We start from the raw sequence: 22,410 nt of genomic DNA on the forward strand, positions 1-22,410 counted from the left end.
ATCGGCAACCATCTATTTTTATAAACATGTGTAGCCATAGAAAATATATAGGAAAAGATACCACACTATTCCTCAGTATTACTTTCATAACCAGAGAAATGTATTTAAAAACTCATTCAACAAATATCTGTGTATCTAAAATGTATCAATACAATTAATTTTTAAAAGCCCAAATATCTGTTGAGAGCCTGGATCAAAGTAGTCTGTCCCAGGCTCAGGCAATTCAGCAATAAAGATGACAAAGTCTCTGACCTCATGGAACTCACATAAAAAATAATTCCCAAGTAAATATAGGTGTTTTATGATGATGAGTGCTATATAGAAAAATAACCTAAAGAGCAGAGGGGCTGGGTGGCGGCAAAGGAAAGTCCACCGTCAAATTGTTAGGTAGGAGAGACGTCCTGGAACATGCCAACCTGGCCTGCATGGTCTCCTTGTTAAGAAGAACCCCAGAAGTCTACCTTAGGGTGGGGTGTCCAGCTCAATGATACAGCCAGGGGAGACAGTGTAGGTCTTTCTTTGCACCCCATTTAAAGCTAGCATGAGGCCCAACAGTGGCCCCTGCTGGCCCCACAATACCAGGGCTCTCCCTGGGTAGTGAGAATGGTAGACATCCTCTGGAAATCAGGCTTCCACAAAGATTGAGTGGTCAAACCACTCAAGCAAAGGGTACATGAGGTGACTTAACCCAAGAGCAAAACTGAACCACGGAATCATTTCAAAGCTACGGAGCAAATGTCTGCCAGTCATGCTGAACCCTCATCATGGCACAGAGGCTCCAGGAACCCCAGTTATAATGAAAGCTGGCATTTAGTGTACACCAAATGCATATAGGGATCTTGGAGATGCCTCACTAAATCCCCTAAATGCTGTGAAGCATAAATACTGCCTAAGTTGCATAGATGAAGAAAGCTAACTCCCTGTATTAGTTTCTTATTGCTGCTCAAAACAATCCAAGTCTATTCTCATACAATTCTAGATGCCAGAAATCTCAGCTCCATGGTACTGAGTAGCTATCAGCTGTTTCCTATGCCTTTCCTGGGCAGCCCAGGGAAGGGGAAGCAGCCTTTGATCTGGTCGGCAGCACAGGTCCTGGTAGCAGGTCCTCCCATGGGCGAGCCCTGAGACCTCAGGCAAGTCACACACCTGCTTCTTGTGCCCTGGCAAGTCTGTTCATCAGGGTGGGGTCATGTTGCTCATTGCTTTGTCCTCAGAGTCTTTATGAACAACCTTCATGACAGACTTGCCAGGGAAATGCCATGTGCCCATTTTAGACTCAGGGAGGCTACCTGCTATGCTCTGGGTCACAGGAGGGTAGAGGATAAGGCCAGAACTGAACTCCAGGCCTGTCTCAGTGGGCAGGGACTCTTGAGAAAATGTTAGCCAAAGGAAGGCAGGAGGAGGTTCCAGAGTAAACAAGGGCCCAATGCCATGCCCTGGGGCTGAACTCAAGTCAGGCCATGTGAGCCATACTGCCAGGCTGGCACCTGGGCAAGGGCTTCTTGAGCTGAATACGGACTAGGTTATATGTCTCAGGATGGATTCCCCTCTGTGGTGCAGGGGCAGAGTGGAGAGAAGGAAGAGGGCCTGAGCCTCTTCAGGTAAACGGGGGGCAGGCTTGCTGGTGCAGAGAGGAGAGGCTCACTTCCCTAATAGCCTAAATCCAGTGACTGGTACCTTTAAAAAGGAGAGGGAGCCTTGACACACAGACACACAGAGGGCAAGGCCATGGAAGAGAGACAGAGGCTAGTGACAGTCAGGACCCAAGAACGCAAAGGATTGCAGTAACCAGCAGAAGCCAGGACAGGCGCTAGGTTGGAGTCTCCCTCCAAACCTCCAGAAGGGACCAACAATTTGATTTTGAGCTTCCTGCATCTGGAACTATAAGAGTATAAATTTGCTTTATTTTAAGCCACTCAGTTTATGGGAATTTGTTACAGCAGGCCAAGGAATCTAATATACCCCTAATTTTTTATAGTTAAGTCTCACATTCTAGTCAACAAGAATTTGCTCCCGAGTCACTTTTAACCAAATCCCCATAGAGAAACAACCAGCCTTTTTTTTTTTTTTTTTTTTTGCTGGTTTTCCCTGCTGGTTTTCCCCAAGGGGACACTTGATGAGCAGCCTCAGCAGCAACTGGGGAAGCCACTTGAGAGAATGACTGCCCATCTTTTTGTTGTTGTTGTTGTTGTTGTTAAATACTTTTATTGGTACATTGTAGGTATATAACACAATTACATTTCTCATTGGGAGTTATACCTTTACATAATGCACCTTGGTTCTTATTTTTTCCCCATTCCTAGCCCTCCCTTCACCCCCTCCACCCTTCCCTATTTACAAAGACTTTATTTCCATTTTTCCCATTTTTCAGCATTTTTCCTTTCCCTTCTTTCCTTTCCCCTGCTCCTCCCACTACCCCTACCCCTTTGGACCTTTTCTTCCTATTTTACATTATCGATTATTTATTCTAATCATTGGTACATTTTAGGTATACAATATAATGACATTCATCATTGGAAATTTGCACCTTTACATAGTCTCTCTAGGTTCTTATTTTTCATCCTTGCCCAGCCCTCCCTTCCACCCCTCCAGTCCTCCCTACTTACAAAGATTTTGTTCCTATTTTTCCATTTTCTCATATTAATCCCATTCCCTTCTATCCTTTCCCCTTGCCCTCCCACTTCCTTCCCCTTTGCCCCTTTTCTTCCTATTTCACATTACCTATTATACGTTTTAGTCCTTATTTACACTTTCAGTTTCTCACACCAGAGAAACTATTCAGTATTTATACATGTGTGTCCTATTTACTTCACTTAAGAGTATCGCCTCAATGTGCATCCACTTAGCTATAAATGTCTCTAATTTCTCATTTTTTATGTCTGAGTAGTACTCCATTTTATTTTAAAAAACCACATTTTCTTTATCCAGTCTCCAGTTGATGGGCATTTGGGCTCTTTCCAAGTTTTAGCTATTACAAACTGCGCTGCTATGAACATGGGCGCACATATATCACTGTGGTATGATTCTTTGAATTCTTTGGGGAAGATCCCCAGCAGTGGAATAGCAGGGTCAAATGGGACTTCCAGTCCTAGTTGTTTGAACTGCCCATCTTTTGAATATCCTCCATAGTCCCCCGGAAGAGAGATTTATATATACCAGTTAAGTCAGAGACTTTTGTTTTTCAAACTTCAAGAAACATTATACAGAATGACATTGATTTTAAAAAACCCAGCTACTTATTCTGAATGCCCTCTGGGTAACAGGAGCACCACTCTAATATTTACTCTAGGGACTAGTGGTCTGTTTAATAGAAGACTATGCAAGTGGGAAATGGCAGATAGGACTCAGACCTGCATGGTTCCAGACCCTGTGCTTTCTGTCTGAGCCTGTTGCTTCCCAATCGGTCACATTCCTGTGGACAGAAGCCCTTGCTGGGGCAGACTAGGAAGGAATTAGGTGTTTTGGAGAGGTATTCAGCAGGCACCATGTGCTGGGGTAAGATCGGGGACAGCCACTCATTCAGCAGGTACTCATCCAGACTGGTGCCCCACTCTGTGCTCAGATGTGCCCTGTATATGATACAGCTAGAAGCCATGGGCAAGGGAAGCCCAGTCCTGGGCAGGACAACTGGCCAGCACTCATGAAGGCCAGAGAGAGCTCAATGGGTACCTGCTGCTGTCACAGAGGCAGGGAAGCTCTCAGCGGGCCTGGCTTGGTTCTGGAGGGTCCTGAGGAGCACTTTGAATGGGGCCTCCTTCTGGGTAGCAGTAACACAGCCTTGAAATGCTGGTCAGGCTGCTTCAAATGTGAGCTTGCTCCAGAGCCCTGCTTGGTGGGCTCTGGGAACCAAGGCCTGGCTGTGCAGGTCTAGCAAAGGGCAGCCCCAGCCCACCAGGGCATCCCATTCTCTCTGAGCATCCCCCAGCAGCCACACTATGCTCCTTCCCACCTCAGAGTACACAAGGCACTCACACTGGCCTTTGTGCTCCTTGAGAACATATGTGAGGCCAATTCCTAACTTTAGGTGTTTGCTATGAGCACTCTGACCCAGTTCTTATCTATGGTTCTTTGTGTCCCTGGGATCTAACTGCACCTCCTGTGCAGAGGCCATACCTGAACCTTCCCCACAAGAAGCCTGTAGTCACTCTCTGCCCTGCCGTCATCTTGTGTTACTGTCTCCCTAGCACCCACAACCACCTGCAAATCCCTTGTGCCATGAACAGTGTTCCCCCGTTTTTGTCTATCATTCTCCTACACAGATCTGTCGCCTTGCCTGCTTCCCTCAAACTTTGGTCAACTAATGGCCCCAGCACAGGGACTGTGTGGGTGGATAAGAGCCCATCCCCCTTGTTCAGAGTCTCCAGGTCAGCTCCAAGGGCACCTTCTGCATCTGACACCTCCTTCTCCCATACAAGAATGAGGCTTCTTGCCCAGCCTGCCAGCCTTCCTCTGCCATCTTCTCTCAGCACTCAGATAGGTGCCTGGCATTGTAGTACTTCCTGCCAACCACACTATTTATCCTCTCCTACCAAGCAGCCTCCCGATTCACCTGCTCAGAAGGGTGGGCAGCCGAGGTCTGGGCCTTCCTTGGAGTATACATACTCTCCTGGGATCCCAGACCGGTTCTTGGCCCTGTTCCTGTGATAGGTACCATGCCTTGCCCCATGGTTCTAGCAGAAATCATGGGGATGGACAGCCCTTGTGGTCTTCAAAAACCCTGCCACAGAACCTCCTGACGGGCTGAGCTGCTTTTCCATGCACTCACAGCCCCACTCCAGGCTTCTTGAATCAGTGTTTCTTGGAGAGCAGGAATCTGGGGCTGTCCAGGTGAGTCTGACACAAAGTCTAAGGACCAACAGCCTGCAGGGGCACCACACACCAGGACCAGCTTAGACATGAAATAACCAGGCCTTGTACAGTTCATACAGTAGGTGCTTAATAAGTAATGAGGACATTACTGAGGACCCATTGTCTGAGGACAATGACTATGTGATTTCAGCCTTTGCAAGTCTAACGCCCCAATCCACTTACATACAAATGCTGTACATGTTTTCTAAAGTCCCTAGATTCTGTGAAAATGGTCACAAATCATTCATCTAATAAGAGCCTGAGAAGCCTTCTTCTGCAAATGCCCCCAAGGACTGGACCTCAGCAGCTCAGCTCCCACTGGGGAGTGTGGGTGATGCCCTGGCTTTGGCATCTAAAGCAGCCTCCCACCCTTCCCACAAGCCCCCTGCATCCCAACCCTTTGTTCCTCTGGGGTTCCCCATTCTGACACCCAGGCAGCCAATGAGAGGAAACAGGCCTTGGCAGTCTCTGCCCAAATAGCTGAGGATCTCAGCTAGGCAAGGACAACATGTGGCCTCAAGAATGATTTCCCAAAGGGGAGGCAATGCCAGAACCCATTTCTATCTACTATGCCTGGGTATGGTCAGGTCAGCATCATCATGATACCATTTTTCTTTAAGAAAGTGGTTCTAAAAAAAAAGTGGTTCCTTTGTTCAGGAAACCTCTACTGAGCTCCAGTTCCAAATGTGGAGAGGGCACTGATCAATAAGTCAGGCAGGCTGGGGACCAAGTTCACTTTGGGGCTTTGAGCCCCAACCTAGCCCAGCTCTGAAGTGTGGGACAGGTTCCTGTACCCTGAATTGCACTCTCCTTCTGTACACAGTGGGAAGCTTGTCGTAACCCCAGGATGGGAGGACTGAGCCTGCTTTCCTCCTTTCCAAGTGTGCCCACTGATTAGCACTGGGCCCTGTGTGCTATCCTCTTCAGTTAGGACTTTCCCCACGGGCCCTAAACCACACAAGGTTTCCTTATTACAAATGGTTTCTTTGAATATTTAAGACAAGTAGACTGATGTCCCCTCCAAGAAGAGAGGAGCCCGGGGCTCAGATCTTAAAGGGGCCCATTATGATACAGGGAGGAAGCTGGTGAGAAAGGAAGTTGCAGCAAGCCTGAGAGGTTCCTCTTTGTGTATAGTCCAGGCAGAGTTTGAGAAACAGATTTGGAAGTTGGGGGTCAGGAGGCACTATTTATGGCAGTGTTCTCAGGGTGCAGCTGAGTCCTGCTCACTACTAGGGACAGATGCCAAGTATAGGGTGGTGTCAAAGAGGGCTCATTTGTAGCATTTCATTCCTCAGACAAGCCCCCTCCCCCTTTCAGGGATACATCCCATGCTCCCGGATCCTTATGCCTCCTGTGCCTTATCTGAGTTACAATGGCCCCCACTCCCAACTAGGTTCAAAGTCCTAATCTGAAAGTCAAGTCCCCTGAGGACTGAGTGCTGACCTGCCTGCCCGGTTGCTCCATTGGGAACCTGAGGCACCAACAAAACTGACCATGCCCAAGCACAGCCCCCACTTAATGTCCCCACCTCAGTCCCTTTGCCCATGTTGTCCCCTGTTCCTGGTATATCTTTTCTAATCACCTGAAACCCAACCTTGGATTTTGGGCTAAGACACCACCTTACACTTGAACCCTTTCCTGGTTACTCAGCCCCACAGGGACTTAGAGTAGGATACCATAGTATCCTGCCCCTCCTTCATCAAGTCATGCGGACCACAGACAAGAACAGAACAATCACAGAAACAAAATCATTGCTAGGTAGTGAGGAGAGAGCTGCTCCCAACCAGGCCTCCTGAGATGCTGCCCACCCCCTCCCTGACTGGTGGAGAGCCTTCTCCAGACTGGAGACTCTCAGGGTGATCAGAAATAGCAGGCAAGGTTCCAGAAGCAGACCTGCTCCAGGCCTCTTTTGGAGAGGTAATGGGAAACATTGCTACTGTACCTTGACTGTGTCCAGAGGGTGGCCAACAATGACACTGGCTGTACCTGTAGATCAAAGAAGAATATCTGGTCACCCAGACCCAGAACTCCTGGTTTGTACCAGCTGGATCTTAGAACAGGGCAGAAGCTCAGACACATGCATTTACCGATTCAATCAATAATCACTTGATAGTGGTGGCTCCCAACATGCTAAGCACTAGCCCAGTACCATTTAAAGTAGAGAAAATGGGCTGGGGATTTAGCTCAGTGGTTCCGCGACCCGCCTCACAAGCATAAGGTCCTGAGTTGGATCCCTGGTACCAAAAAATAAATAAATAAAATAAAGTAGAGAAAATGGACTCAAACCAGGGCCCTAACTCCAGGAGCAACTCCCACAAAGAGAAGTAAGGTGCTGAGACAACAGGATATCTACATGCAAAAGAAAAGATTAGTCCTCTACTTCAGACTGTATACAAAAATTAATTCAAAATAGATCAATGCCTTAAACAATAAAACTACAAAGCTGTTAGACTAAGACATAGTGAAAACCTTCATGACTTGGGATTTGCAAAGGAAATTGACACCAAAAGCATAAAAAACATAAGAAAAAATTGATGGACCAGCTTCACAAAAATAAAAGCTTTCATACACATTTAACACTCTAAAGAAAATGAAGACAAATAACAGATGGGTAGAAAATATTTGCAACTCATATTTTTGATAAGGGCTTGTTATCCAGGATATATACAGAGAACTTACAACTAAAAAAATGTTTAAAAGGGCAAAGAAATTAAAAAGACATTTCTCCAATGAAGACACATAAATGGTTAAAAAGCACATTAGTAGATGCTCAGTAGCTTAACCATTAGGGAAATGCAAATCAAAATCACAGTAAAATATCACTTCACATTCTCTAGGATGGTTAAAATAATAAAGGAAAATAACAAGTGTCGACAAGGATACAGAGAAGTTAGAACTCTTGTACATTGCTGATAGGAATGTAAAATAGTACAGGCACTATAGAAAACAGTTTGGCAATTCCTCAAAAAAAAAAAAAGTAAGCATAGAATTACTACACGTGGGCCAAGGATTTAGCTCAGTGGCACTGTGCCTGCCTGGCAAGTGCAAGGTCTTGAGTTTGATCCCAGGTACAAAACAAACAAACAAACAAAAAGTACTATATGACCCAGCAATTCCATTCCTAGAGATCTACCCAATAGTTGAAAACAAATACATGTTTATGGCAGCATTATTCCCATTATCCAAAAGGTAGAAACAACCCAAATGTCTATCAACTGATGTGATGAATAAATTGTGACATACAATGAAATATTATTTAGCTATAAAGAGGAATAAAATACTGAAACATGTTACCACATGGAAGAATCTAAAAAAAATAGGCTATATGAAAGAGGCCAATCACAGAGGCAACTTACTGTACAATACCATTTATGTAAATTATCCAGAATAGATCAATCTGTAAAAGTAGAAAGCAGATTAAAATTTGCCAGGCCTGGGCCCAAAGGGAATTAGGAGTGACTATTTGATAGCTACAGGAGATACTTTGGTCATTTTAAGAAGCAAACTGAAACACAATAAGATTTTAAAAGTATTGAGTTGAATGCACAACCACTCAAGAGTCAGGTAACTCCATAGCAAGAGTAGTTCAGGACCTCCACCAAGGGAACAAAAGAAGGGGGCTTCTATTAGGATGGACACCAAAATAAAAGACAGAAAATCTGTCATGTGCCATTTAATGACAGGGATATAGTCTGAGAAATGTATTGTTAGGGGACTTCACCTTGTGCAAACATCATAGCATACATGTACTTACACAGACCTGGATGACAGACCTACCACATGCTATGTGGTCCACCACTGATCAAAACTTCAGAGCCACACCACAGCATTTGATTGGTTACACAGTTGCCTTCTTTGGCCTACTCTGTTAGAAACCCCCTAGTTACATAAATTAGTTGCTTAGTTTTGAGTAGTTGAGTTTAAGTTCTGATTTTTAAAACTATAAGCATTTATAAGAAATGGCTCAAGTTAAATTTTACTTATGCTTGCAAATTAAGCAGATCCCTTTTGAAAGATGTTGCATATGCTGGATCTTTCCACAGAGAAGCATCTTTCCACACACATACTCACAAGGCCTGTAAAATTGGAAGGGAGGGAAGCACGTCTATCCAGACACCACCTAAATGAAGAAGGCCTTGTTGCAGAAGCTGGTGACAGAGATTGAAACAGGAGCTATTCTTCCAAGAGAAATTCCCCAGCATTTCTGCCTGTGGAGATGGTTTAAGTAGATAAGCTAAGTAAGAGGCCTGAATACTACGTACTGCAACCAGAAACATAGAAAGAATTAAGTTTGTGAACAGAGGTACCACTTATTTACAGGGACAGAGAAACCAGCTAATTCCAGAACAATTGTTCCCTTGGTCCAGAATCCCCTGCTCTCTCTTAGCTCCTCCTCCTCCTTCCCCTTACCTTCCTGCAGAGGCAGACAGCTGATGGGCGGCAGAAGCTGGTGAATTCAGCCTCACTCTGCAGGACCACTCCCTGAAAGGAAGAAGGAGCTCTGATCCTCAGGTGCCACTGTCCCCCATAATAGGTGCAGGAATCCCTCAGCCTCAGCACCACCACAGATTCAGCCTTGGACCAGCAGCATTTCCTGCTCACACTCATTGGCCTACTCACCTGAAAGGAGGGGTGTCAATTAAAAAATGGGATTATCAGGCCAGTAGGTTCCAGACCTTGGGATCTAAGAGACATGTTTGATTTCAAACAGAAGTGGAGGGTATCATGGTAAAATTTTTTCATGTAAGATCATTAAGAAAGGCAACAGCTATAGATAAATCTGGAGCCTAAGGCCACGGCAGACCTTAGGGTTAGATTGCCTGGGTTAGAATCCCTGTCCCATGTAAATGCATGGTCTTAGGCAAGCCACTGGATTTCTCTGTAAGATCCTCATCTTACAGAGAAAAGTGAGGATGTGACAGTACATATCTCATTGGGGTTGTTAGAACAATAATAAATATATACACATAAAGAGACACAAGGGATCACATATGGCAGGAGTCAATCAATGAAATATTCAAGAAAGACAGATTTACAGAAAGTCAGTTCCTGCAGGTGCAGGACTCAACTGCTAATGGGCATGATCGATCCTCCCAGGGGAATAAAAATACTCCATACCCCATTTATACTGATGGTCAGAGTTGGTAAAGTTAATAATTTAATCATTTAATTCCACACTTAAAATGGGAGAATTTTATGATATATAAAATAAGCCTTGATAAAGTTGCTTTTAAAATATACATAGTGCATTTAAACAGTACCTGGCACCACCTAAACACTTAGTGTCACTACACTCACCATCATTTCATGGAGGTAAAACAAACGTGTTAGCATCAGCACAGTGAGGAAAATCTCAGAACAGAGGAGGGAAGAGGGAGGCCTGTCTAATCAGAGGCGGGAGCTACTCTGACTTGGCCTAGTGTCCAGGGCAGCTCACAAACTAAGCCACCCGCAGACCCACGGAAGCCAGTCTGATAATATAAGGGGCAGCAGTCTCCTCGGTCTACCTGGCCTTCCAAGGTTGAAGAACTGTCCAGCCTAAGAGTGCCTGGATATGCCCAGGAGGTGTCTGGCTGCAGGCCGCTGGCTGGTAAAGTCAAAACTCAGCCCTACCCGCGGGTTCCCATGCCAACAGAACTGCCCACCGCCAAGGAAGGAGTCACCTGTGCTCGGAAGGTATGAGGCAAGGACCTTGCTGCCCACCAATGGGGGTCGGGGGAGAGGCGGCTTCCTGCTAGGTGGGATGGAAGACCAGAAGTCTTATGCGACTTGTTGCTCTTTTAATCTTAGTTTATTTTTTTCTTTGACAGGGGGCTGCATTTAACAACATCCCTTTTAGGATTATGGGTCAAAAGAATTTTCTTACAATAAGCAAAAGTCCCTCAGACGCCCTCTGCCCCAATACCTGAGGAAGGAGGTATTATTGGAGGGTATAAGAAGCTCGGGGAGGGATGATGAAAGGACCAATGGGCCCAATAGCTCCAGATGGAGGAGCCTTGAAGAAAGGCCTTGGCTAGTGGCTGGTAGCGGACAGGACAGCACGCAGCGGCTGAACGCGGGAAGCGCTTCTCCCAGCCATCATTGGGCACCTCCAGCCTAGACCTCTGCTCCCTCCAGTCGGGGCGGCCCCTGTCGCCAGCCTGACCTCGCAGTCCGGCTCCTCCCCACCCCGCGCCCATGACTCAGAGCCAAGCGCCAACCTACACCCAAGTTCCCGCGGGCCATGTCCCCAAATTCAGGAGAGCACCGGGTCCCGAAGGTGTGTGCGCACGCGAGAGGCCTCATTGGCTGTCAGCTCTGCAGGGCGGTTTAATCATTACTGGATCAAGTTCCTCAGGTCTTAACGTAGAGGCAAATCAGCTCAGGGTGAATCGCAGTGAAGCTCGAGAAATTTAGCCCCGGTAGAGGGCAAGGGACCGCAAGACCACCCGAGAGCCCTCGAGACCCGCGCAGGACGGAAGCGCAGGGAACGCGAAGCTTCCAGACTCAGAGCGCAGCGTGCACACGGCTCACCTCCGATCCAGCCCGCCGCAAAGTCTTCCAGCTGGAAGCTGCTCATGGCTGGTCAGGCAGTGCCCGCTCAAGGTCTGCAGAGCATTGCCCGCTCATCCAAGTGCCCCGGGAAAAGTAGGAGTCTCCTCGCGCACTGCAGGTCCTACTCCAAACCCAGAGTCCGAGGCTGTCTGTGGCTCACCTCTACAAGTTCGACGGGCCGCTGACACCGAGCCTCGAGTGGCGCTTAAAGGCGCCGCGCGCAGGCAGAACAAGAGCACAGAACAAAGGGCTATCCAGTGGAATTCCCGCAGCCCTCCCTTCGCGCCGCATTGTCTCCCTGGACAAGTGCGGACTCTGCCTTTGAGGTGGAAGTGCCAGCCCACGCCTGCAATTGTTCACATTGCGTCCCCACACTGGGAATAACTTCAGAGCCTTTTCTTGCACAATTTATTTACAAGAAGGAGAGAAGCTTTATCCAAAGTCCACAAACATTTGGTTGCACTTGGCAAAATCTTTCTGTGATTGGATTATTTACATGTGAAGAGGCATCACCCGGGCTTAAAGCCCAAACCCCACTGAAATAACTCTACCTGAATATCCAGCTGTGACCCAGGGGTTCTTGATTCTCTGAGGAGCTGAGCAAAAGTCAGTGACAGTTTTGCTGTAAAATACACAGGGCTCACTATTTTCCAAGCCAGTATTAGTGTTAAGGGAGGAACTTCCCTTCTCCTCCTCCCCACGCTTTCCAAGCCCTGGAGTTAAGAATCTGACTTACTGTCTTAGTGTGTGATTGATGTGTGGAAAGCATGTTGCTCAGAGGTCAGCGTCAAGCCAGCTCTAAATGAATTCTAGCTCTTAATGACTTCCATCTTTTTTTGCACTTAAATCACACCCCTCTTCCTGTACCTGAGTTTACTCCTCCTAATAACTCCATGAGGTTGGTAGTATAACCTCATTTCACAGATGAGGAAAGTTGCTGTATGTGTAATGTATGTAAGGCATGTGTATTCCATACATCAATTTTACTCTTAGAAAACTGGCCTAAATCAGGAAGTGAAAGTTGCTGCATCCGAGTCACAGGCTTAGCTGGCTGAAAACAGATTTGAGCATATTCCCTAAGACCTGGCTCTCTCAGAGAAGGGCCCAGGGGTGAAGTACAGCTGACAGAAGCCACAGAAAGCCCTGCAGCACCCCACCACGACTCTCTGGGACAACTATCCCTCCTCTGCAGGGAAGCAAGCTCCAAATCCTGTTCCCTCCGCTGGGCTAAAACCTTTCTTAACTCACCCCCGGCAACTTACCTCCCCTCTCCCTCCTGCATGCTCTAGTTAACCACACAGATGCCAAGCTAGAGCATATTGATATAAAGTAACAAATTCGGTCTTAAAGGAAACAAGAAAACAGTTTATTCTGGGCCAAATATGAATGAACGTAGCCTGGGAACCCCAATTCCAGTTGCCCTGAATGACACGTTCCTCTGTGGAAGAGGTTGTTATATGGGTATTACAGTCATAGAACAAAAGAAAGTCAGGTCAATACTTTTACCAGTTACATCAGTGGGAGCATGAGGTAGGCTGGTGGTACGATTATATCTAAAATGTCCTCCCAGATTCTCACGGGTTGGAGGGTGATTGGATCATGGGCGCACTATAGCTAACTCCTATAGCTGACTATAGGAGGCAGAGCCCAGTTGGTGGTAGGTCACTGCAGGCATGAACTGGAAAGGTGTATCTCTCTCCCTGGCTCCACCCTTGGTTTTCTGCTTCCTGGCCAGCATGATGTGAGCAGCTTTCCTCCACCAGACCCTTTCACTATGCCCTTTCTGCCTAGGAGCCAGCTGACCATGGACCAAATCTTCTAAACACCATGAGCCAAAATAAACCTCTTCTCTTTCAAGTTGTGGATGTTGGGTATGTTGTCTTAGCCATGAGGAAAGGGGCTAAGACAGGAGGCAACAGCAAAGTAGGGGGAATTTCTTCTATAACTGTAAATGCTACCTTAGGGCATTCTGTAGAGGCCAGAGATGATGTAAGCTTAGCTCTGTATTCCAAGAGTTTTATGTAGTAGTCATGAGGATGTTAGGTCAGATGCTGAGACTGATTTTTTTAAATGACTATGAAAAGTGACTGAAAACAATTGGCTCTTGATCTCTAATGTTCCCTCTCTCTATAATCACTATCTTCTAGTTTGTCTATAGGCTCTTCAGTATAGATGTGGTTTCTAGAGAGAACTTCAGTTCACAAACACTTGCCTTGGGATATTAGGGCTCTGTGCCTGTGGTTCCATGTCTACCTGCGAGCAGGTGCTGATGGTCAGTGTTATATATCCCCTAGGCAGGGCTACACTTTGAGGTGATTCAATCCAACACTCATCTAAGTGTTGCTTTGGCAGTGTTTTGTAAGTGTGATGAACACCTGCAATCAACTGACTTAAGAAAAGGAGATTATCCTCGATAATCCTGGAGGGCCTCATCCAGTCAGCTGAAAAGTCTAGAGAAGAAAACATTCCACCTGTGGACTGCAGCTTCAGCTCCTACCTGAGTTTTCAGCCCACTGGCCTGCCCTACAGATGATGACTTGCCCAGTCAGGTCCTACAGTTGCACACACACACACACACACACACACACACACAAACACACACGCATGTACACACATGGTAGAACTCTGACTAATACATTGTTACCTGGTGTAATAGACAAGGAAACTGAGGCTCAGAGAGGTTAAAAAGAGATCCTATCAAGCCAGGGAGTATCATCCCCAGTATCCACCACAAGGTGGGGGGGTAATTCTGAGACAGCCTGGAGATGGCGCTTGTTTTTCTGGTGTCCCCCGACACTTCTCTCCCCACTCTCACATATGCCACCCAGGCACCCATCCTGAGAGAGCACTTGTGGATGAGCATGTGTCCCTGTGCTGTACCATCAGTGTGGTTCCAACTGTGGCTCCCTCTCCCCCATCCCGAACCCAGGCAATATCTTTTTGCCCATCCTAGCCATGTCCACTCAGTGCCTGGTGGTCCAGGGTTGTGCCTTTCAAGTACAGCAGTCTAGGGGCCCAGCTCCCTGCCAGACACTAGCCCAGCCTACATGCCCACCCCAGGCCAGCAAAAAGGGAGAGGGGTGGTTCTCTCTCAGACTTTCTCTATGGTCAGACTTCATACTTGGCCCAATCCTCAGGTGATGTCCCTGCTCACAGGGGAACTTGCACTGGCCATATTTGGGGGATTTTGTTCCAATGGGAGCATTCTGACCTCCTCTACCTTTAAAGAAGGTGACTCCATGTCCTTGAGCATACTGGTCATTTCCAGCAGGGACGCAGCCATGGGTCCCAGCCAAGACACCCCAATGCTGACAAAATGATGAGGTGTATAGTCTGGAGAAGAGGGTTCTGATAGTATATCCATGTCACCTCTTCCAGGTCAATGTGCAGCAGCAGCTGGCCAAAGCAGGATGGAGTCTTCTCACTGACACCTGATCCTAAAAGGGCCTGCTGAGAAGTAGGGGCTTAGAGATGGGAAGGGCCCCTTGCAGCCCCTGCCACCTTCCTCCCTGGGTACATAGATAGTGTACTTGTGTCCAGGTGTGAGTCAGAACCAGCCCTCTGAGAGAAGACCCTAGGGTGGAGCACAGAGCTGGATGTGGGAATCTTGAGAGATCCTGGGGAGGGGAGGGAAGTAACATCCTCTCCTTGAGCTCTGCTCTTGCGGCACATGATGACCTATTTAGTCTTGAGGAGTCAGAGAGGCCACCAGCATGGATTCCCAAACTGCTGCCCAAGGTCTCCAAAGAGTGGTCCTTTGGCCAAGTAGAAAGCCGGCCAGTTCCCAAGGCCACTTTTGCAGGACCACCTAAGTGTTGCCAGGCAGGTTGCCATCCCCTCAGTCCCGTGTCAGCACTCATGAAGGACGCTGAGGCCCTGTGCTGGCAGGCAGAGTTCCTGCCAGCCCCAGATGGCTTTCTCAGCCCAGAAATTCACTGCTTAAACTACTAATGAGTTGGAGCACAGTGAAAGAAGCAGGCTCATTTTCAGAATGAGCCACTGTGCTCTGTTCCGGAATGTGTACCACAAATCTGCCCATGAGGCACATTACCCAAAGGAGGGCCAGGGCTGTAAGTTCAGTGGCACCCACGGGCTGGGATCAGAGTCCCAGACCACTTGGCTTCTGGGAAGGATCTGGGTCATTACTTGTCCCTGCCTCCCCCACTTTGGAGCAGCAGGGATAGTGACGCTGCTCACGGCTCTTCACACCTACATTCTACCCTCTGGACAACAGCCAGCCACTGACCGTCACACAGGTAAAAAAACAAGGCAGAAAGAGATCCACTCCCAGGTTTGCTAGGGTCAGAGGGAAATGGTATGTCCTGTGCCCTTGCTCCCTGAGTTCTTCCGTACCGGGGCCTCTGAGGACATTATCCCCTGCAGATGGGAAGAACTGACATCCTTTGATAACTAGGGTCCAATTCCCATTTCTCATGGGCCCTTTCAATGTCCGATTTAATGGTCCATGCCTATTAATGGCAGAAGAATTTTCCTGAGTGACAAGTACCTCCATTCTCCTCTTTGGGGAAAATCTTGATCAGAGCGGGGACAGCTTGTCTGGGATCCCCTCTCTATCTAACTAACTCCCCTAAGAGATCCTCCTTAATTCCTCCCCCCCTTAGAGAAATGCACCTCCACCTGCCTAACCAGCACAAGCCCAACCCCGGCTGCATCTTTCTCTCCTCTTTCCCTGGGCAACATCCCATGAGCCGTGAGTCCTGAGGTTTCATCTCCCCAGTGACCCTAACCTGCAGGCCCCTTTACAGCCCATCCCATGCCTGTGTCACTGCCTGACCAGATCACAGGGGACAGAGGTCCTCTGCTCCTGTCCTGTGCCTGCCCTGTTGTTGCTGCCACCTTGAGCTTCTGCAACCTTGAACCTGCTCTGGCCTCCCTCCTTGCAGTGACCTCCAATGACTCCCTCTGGCATTGAGCATAAATTCCAATTCGACAGTTGAGCATCTGGGACTGAGTCTGGCAGCCTTTCCTCTGCTCAGCCTCCCCTCAAGCTGGAGCCCCAGCCAGGCAGTGTGGCCTCCATGCCCCACATTCTTTGCTGGAGGTGGGGACTACATGCCCTAGTCCCTTTCGGGAGTGCCCTACCCTCTTTTCTCCTGTCTAGCCCCTGTGCCCTGCTCCTTTGAGACTCTGCTAAGCTGTCATCTTCTCCTGACAGGCTTTCCTGGAAGAAACTTCCCCCTCCACACTGGGTCTGCTGGCTTCCGACTGTGCTCGAGGATGTTCTGGGCAGATCCTCATGCCTGCTGCCACACTTTATGGTTTATTATCTGGCTACACATGCAGACCATAGGACCATGAGAACAGGACACTGCCTTATTCTCCTCTGGGTCTGCAGAGTGCCCAATTAGAGCTGACTCAGCTGGGTGTGAAACAGGGAGGCTGCAGAGCAATGTCTGAGGGCCCTTGAATGTACCAGATGTTTTATTCCTCAGGGTTCTGCACTGATCACTCCCTCTGCTAGCAGCTCCTCTCCTTGCCCTTCTCTGAGGCCAACTTCTTCCTCCCCTCCTTTGGGGCTCAGCTAAATCACCCACTACACAGGGAGGCCCCTCCAGGCCCTCAGCAGAGGTCAAGGCCTGTCTTGTGGCATCCGTATTTCTCCCACCAGCTCTCACCATCTCGGTCAGTCTTTGTGCACTGTCCAGTGCCTGGGGGTAGGGGAATAGAACCCATCTGGTGTATCCACCACTGCATCTTTGAGCTCCACCACAGAGCAGGCGGCCAGGACAGCTGATGACTGCGTATGGTGATGGGCTGTACGGCAACCCTATGTGGGAGTTTGGCCCGCAGCATTGCTGCTGCACTGGCTGCAGAGGGAGCCCAGAGGCACCCTCCCAGACTGAAGGACAGGGAAAGGAGATGCCATGATTTTCAGGTGCTGTGTGAACGTCTCAGCTGTGAGTGTCAAGACAGGCCAGGAGAGGGCGCTGCCACACAGCACTTGGGGCTCCCTGGCAGAAAAGGTCTCTTGGCTGACAGCTGGGAAAGGTTTCCTGGACATTCTCCCTGACAGGGAGTCCGACTCAGTGTATACTTAGGCAATGAAAGAGACTCTGACACAGGAGTCTCAGGGAGCCAAAGTAAATCTCTGAGCAGCGCTGTAGGAGCTGTGTGCTGGGAGGGCAATGCAGCCTTGTAGGTAAACCTCCCCACTCTTTCCTGCCTTGGTTTACCAAAGCCTCATGTGCCAGCCTCCTTCCACCTCAGGGCTCTAGCTGATGGTGCTGTGCGCTCCATTAACATCCTTTGAGTCTCTCAGGTACAGTAATTTCTTATTTTTCATCTGGGAAGGTTAAGCATTTTTCATCAGGAAGGTTAAGCAGTTTCTCCACAGCCACACAGCTGGTGAGTGGAGGATTGCTGATTCACACCTGCTGTTTGAATCTCGGGCCCAAGTGCTGCCTCCGGGCTGAGACTCAGGAGGAGGCAGAGACTTTCCTACAGGCCCTGGCCCTCACTCCCACCCCTCTGCATAAACATACTTTTTTCTGCCCCAGTTTCTCTGTTACCACTGAGATAGGATTAACATTTGCCAAATGTAAATATGTTCTTAGGGTTCCCGAAAGATAGAGCTCAGTAATGAAGAGAGTCAGTGTCCTGGGTCTCTTCTGCCATGTATTCACTAGACATCAGCTGCAGGGCACTGGGGAATGTGTGGTGTGTAGGGGAAGCCAATAAATCTCATACTATTCCTGGTCTTCCATGTGAGCCTGGGCATGCTACACTGTCTGAGCCTATTTTGTCATCTATAAAATGGAGATTCCTTCTAAGGATCACAGAGACACTCTATGTAAGATGCCTAATACATAGTAACTGCTCAAAAATAGAAACTGCAGATGTTTCCCCAAGCAACAAACTAGTGCACCAGTCGAAGCATTATAGTGCTATGGTTTATTTACAAAACCAACTTCTGGGCATCCGTGCCCCTCTGTTGCTCAGGCAGCCCCTGCTTCCTCGGTTCCCAGCTTAGGGCAGGCTACAGAAGAGGCAGTCTAGGCTGGAGTGCTGGCCCAGACAAGGCATTCCTCAGTGGAACCACTTCAGGTGTGGCTGCTCACTCCTTGTGGGGCAGTTTTTCAAGCTAGGAGAAGAAAGTGGTGGCAGCCTGGCCTGGGGCTGGATGGGTCACTCCATATGGTGGGGTGGGGCAGCTGAGCTTCTCCCTTCTGTTCCCCCAGGAGATGGGCCAACCACAAGCCTGCTTGAGTGGACGCTGGGCACAGGGAGCACCGCCACACCAACAGATGCAGCGTGGTGCCCCGAGGGAGTGGGGTGAGCCTGAGAGGGTCAGTTCAGCTCCTACTGCAAGCAGACAGCAGATGTCCTTTGCCAGAGATTGAGGGCCCCGAGGCAGTGGGGACAAAGGCCTGAGGCTTGGGACACTGACTGAGCTGCGGGAACCTCACCTCCAGACAGCTTCCACCCTCGCTGAGAACTGGGTGCCAGGACTCATTCTCGACCAGGTCCTGGTCTCTTCCAGACAGCAAGGCAGAAGGCCCCAGGCTGGTATGCAGCTCCTCCTCAGGGCTCCTGTAGTAAGGCACGAATTCTGGGGCATGAAGGGCTTTGGCTCTGGAGGGAGGGGCATCCAGACCACCATCACAGGAGCACCCTGCTGAGACCGGTGAGTGTGAGGACCCAGAGGTGACGTCTGAGCCTGCAGTGGAAGCCTGGATCAGAGGGAAACAAGGTGGTTAGCCAGACAGGGGCTTGCGTCCCGTGTTCAGGCCCAAGTGCCTGTGACAGCCCGGTCGGGGAAGAAGGCAGGGCCCATGCCAGTTCTGGAGGAGGAGGAGCACTCAGAAATGCTACTAACCTACATCCAGAGGGACCTGGTTGGCTGGTCAAATGGGCCAGCTCTGGGCTTTGAGCTCATCTACCTCACCTCTGCTCCCTCTGTAGTCACAGGACACAGTGCTCCCTGCATGGTGCTGGTGGCTATTAGTAAGGTAACAGGGGATGGTTTGGGGCCAAATCCCAGGCTTGCAACTGCTAGCTATGTGTCCTTGGCCAAGTTATTTAACTTCTCTGAGACTCATTTTTTATCCACAAAATGGGAATAATATGGCTTACCTTGTAGGACTGTAATTAGCATTAAATGAGAGGATGCACATGAAGCATGTGCCTGGGTGCCTAGCTGGACATAGGGACAACACATCAGGATGTTCCTGTGCCCTCAACTCCAGGCAAAGCTCTTTTGCTGTGGCTCTCAGAGCAGCTGCTACTGTTCTCCCTCCTTTATAAGGAACCTGAAGAAAGCAGCTACCAGGCCAATTTCCTAATAAGTGGTGGAGCTGAGATTGAGCAGAGTATTCTGGCTCCAGTGTCTGTGATCTTAACTAGTGACATATGGCTCCGAGAACCCCAGAACCCCCTCAGGACCTGGACAGGAGCCTGTTGGGGTGCGGGCCTGGGGCAGAGGTCTGGAGCATCTCAGAGGCCCGGTGCTCCTCCATCTTTCTGGCCTCTTCAACTCACAGGGCATCCATCCCTGACTATCAGCTTGCAGCAGCAATCCTCGTGTGCCTTCCCACCAGGGAGTGAGTCGTGGGAACCACCATGGCCCTGGCCAGGAAGGATCAGGCTGGGGAGAATGTCTTCCTCGGAGCGATAGTAAGGGAAGAAGCCACAGGGTGGCGCCAAATCCTCCAGAAATGGTGCCTGCCTGGTCCTCTGGCCTCCTTGGTCCATGCAAACCTCAGGCTGCAGGGCTGCTTTCTCTTCAGCCAGGAACCACTCACAGGTGCGGAAGAAAGGCAGGCACTCCAAGGCTGCCAGGACCTTGTGGGAGAGGCCCAGGAAGCTGAAGGGCTCCTTGCCAGTCGATCCAGTGTTTTGTGGTTTCGGGGCCAACGGCCCTGGATCCTCCTCCTCCAGCAGGCTGGGAGAGGATGAGGAGCTGGACTCCCCTGCACAGTTCTCCAGGGACATCTGGGAAGACAAGGTTCCATCTGTGACTGTACCCCAACTTCCTGCCCATCACAGGCCACAGGGCCCCTGCAAAGCCCAAACCTGTCTGTGCTTCTCCTCTAAAAGCCCAGCAATAGCTCTCAGCCCAGTGAGATGAGCCAAGAGCCCGGGGAACTGGCCCAGCCAACATCTCCCATCTCTTCCTGCACCTTCCCTGCTCCCCTGCTCCTTCTGCACAGTGCTCTTCCGGTTCCTCGGCCATGTCATGCTCGGTCCTGCCTAGGAGCCCAAGCCCTGATCTGCTCCTCAATTCTCAGCTCATAAAAGCCTTCCCAGCTCCCAGCCTCCCCGCCAGGGTGACCCCAGACCACTTCTCCCTCACTGAGATGGTTTTCTTGGGCTGTGTGTGGTCTGCTTGCTACTAGTGTGACATAGTCTTGCCTCTCTGGTGCTTCCTTGGTCCTTCAGCCTGGTGCCTATAGTAGGCACTCAACTGATAATTACTCAAGAAACAATTGGTTTAATCTACAGATTTTCACCCTATTTTATATTCCCTTCACTCTGCCCAGCCCGACACATAGACCTTCTCTTTGGCCTTTCTCATTTGTCAAGTACCCTCTTGCCACAGGTCCTTTGCACGTGCTAACTGTCCTTTCTGTAATCTCTTCCCTGTCCATTTTCCTGGGTGATGACTTCCTTGGTGCTTGGCTGAAGGTCACTCCCCTGACTTCACTTGCTTTCACAAGGGTCATATCATTTTAATATTGACTTTCACCACCCTGACGCTTCACATTCAGAGTACCCACTGCTCTGCTGTAAATCATTTGCCTGCATGTTGCTTTGTTAATGCTTATCCCCTTAGTTATAAATTCCTCCAAGGTAAAGTCCATCAGTTTAGATCACTCTGTATCCCCAGGGCCTGAAAGAATCCTACATTCACAATACCGAAAGAAAGGAAAGAAGGGTGGGAGGGAAAGAAAGAGATAAAAGGAAAAAGAATGCCAAATAAGCCTTGGCCAAGAGCTAAGCTTTTGCCGTCAGTGTTTGTGGTAGGAGAAGCTGTGTTGTGGGGAGAGGCAGGAGGAAGAATTGTTTCCCAGGTCCAGAGGTCTCAAGAGGCCTGGAGTCTTAGTGGTGAAAACTAGCAGGTTGCTCATATTGCTTATTGGAGCCATTCCCAGAGCCCATGTGGGGACTCACTGATGCCAAGCAAGCCCTTAAGCTGGCCAACTTGTAGACTCTGGGCTCTGTAGAAAAAGGCCTGTTGCAGTCTGGTCCCCATGCTTCCCCTGGGGCCTCTGGACCTTGGATCCTCTTTCCTGGCCACATGCCCTCGTGGTCAGCGCTGGCCCCATCTCTCTGCACATTGCCTGACCACAGAGGCCCCCAGTAACTGGAAAGCCTGGTAAGTGCTGGCCCATGGACTGAGCTCCTAGAGAATGGGCACCTGAGCTCTAAGGACCAGTTCAAGGCCATCTTTGCTAAATTTCTTCCATCTCAGATGCTCCCTGGAGCTCTGCAGTCCTTCCTCTGTAAGGCGATCTTTAGGAGTCCCTTGGGCGGATGGACCAACTGTCCTTCCAACTTTGCTGGGCAGAGGAAGCAGAGGGTGGGCTGAATGGCAGCACCAGGCTCTGAGCCCAAGATGGCACCACTCCAAAGCCTGTGCTCTTCCCACCGAGACTTGTATGTGGTTGTGTGTCTCTTCTGCATCTCAAGTCCTAACCCTGGTGCCTGTTGAGTGTGACCATACTGATTTGGAAACAGTGTCTTGGCAGATGTAATCAAGTCCAGAAGAGGTCATAGTGGGTTAAGGTAGGCCATAAATCCTGGGTAGTGTCCTTGGAAGATGAGGGAAATTTGGACACAGGCACAGTGAGAAGGGAATACAACAGTTTAGGTACAGTTGAAGCAATGCAGGTATTAGCCAGAGAATGCCAAAGATCATGACAGAGACATGGAATAGATCCTCCCTTGGAGTCTCAAGAAGGAACTATTGGGTCCAGCAGGGGGTATCTGGGGGGTAGGGGGTCCCCAGTAATGAGCCTCCTCCTCTCTTCGGGTCTCTGTCCTCTGATGAAGAATGAAGAAGTGGGG

At 49.2% G+C, this 22,410-nt stretch overlaps 2 protein-coding genes across 8 annotated transcripts in view; both read right to left on the reverse strand.

Moving 5' to 3' along the window:
* The window catches only part of Slc25a48 (solute carrier family 25 member 48), a 47,078-nt gene extending 35,306 nt beyond the window's left edge, over window positions 1–11,772 (reverse strand). Inside the window, exons 1-3 of one of the 7 annotated variants that reach the window (XM_021238584.2) lie at window positions 11,362–11,771; window positions 9,259–9,330; window positions 6,791–6,834 (exon numbers count right to left, since the gene is read on the reverse strand). Coding sequence is in view for 4 of the 7 variants with exons in the window: in XM_021238581.2 (XP_021094240.2) it covers window positions 6,791–6,834; window positions 10,754–11,027 (318 nt within the window). In the remaining 3 variants the exon portion in view is untranslated. Of the gene's footprint in view, window positions 1–6,790; window positions 6,835–9,258; window positions 9,331–10,753; window positions 11,292–11,361 lie in introns of those variants that run through there. The other 6 variants (XR_015444744.1, XM_087194734.1, XM_004836207.4 and 3 more) reach the window with 6 other exon arrangements.
* A 6,548-nt stretch (window positions 11,773–18,320) lies between these two features.
* Window positions 18,321–20,370, reverse strand: LOC147822923 (uncharacterized). The gene is made up of 2 exons (XM_087195032.1): window positions 19,882–20,370; window positions 18,321–19,091 (listed from the first exon to the last, which is right to left on the reverse strand). Exons 1-2 carry the CDS (start codon window positions 20,332–20,334, stop codon window positions 18,696–18,698), a joined length of 849 nt encoding a protein of 282 aa, XP_087051158.1. The 5' UTR covers window positions 20,335–20,370; the 3' UTR covers window positions 18,321–18,695.
* Between the last annotated feature and the right edge of the window lie 2,040 nt (window positions 20,371–22,410).

This window comes from Heterocephalus glaber, unplaced genomic scaffold, assembly GCF_053883595.1.
Source record: "Heterocephalus glaber isolate CG9 unplaced genomic scaffold, H.glaber_assembly_v1.0 deba00001606, whole genome shotgun sequence".
NCBI classification, from domain to species: Eukaryota; Metazoa; Chordata; class Mammalia; order Rodentia; family Bathyergidae; genus Heterocephalus; species Heterocephalus glaber.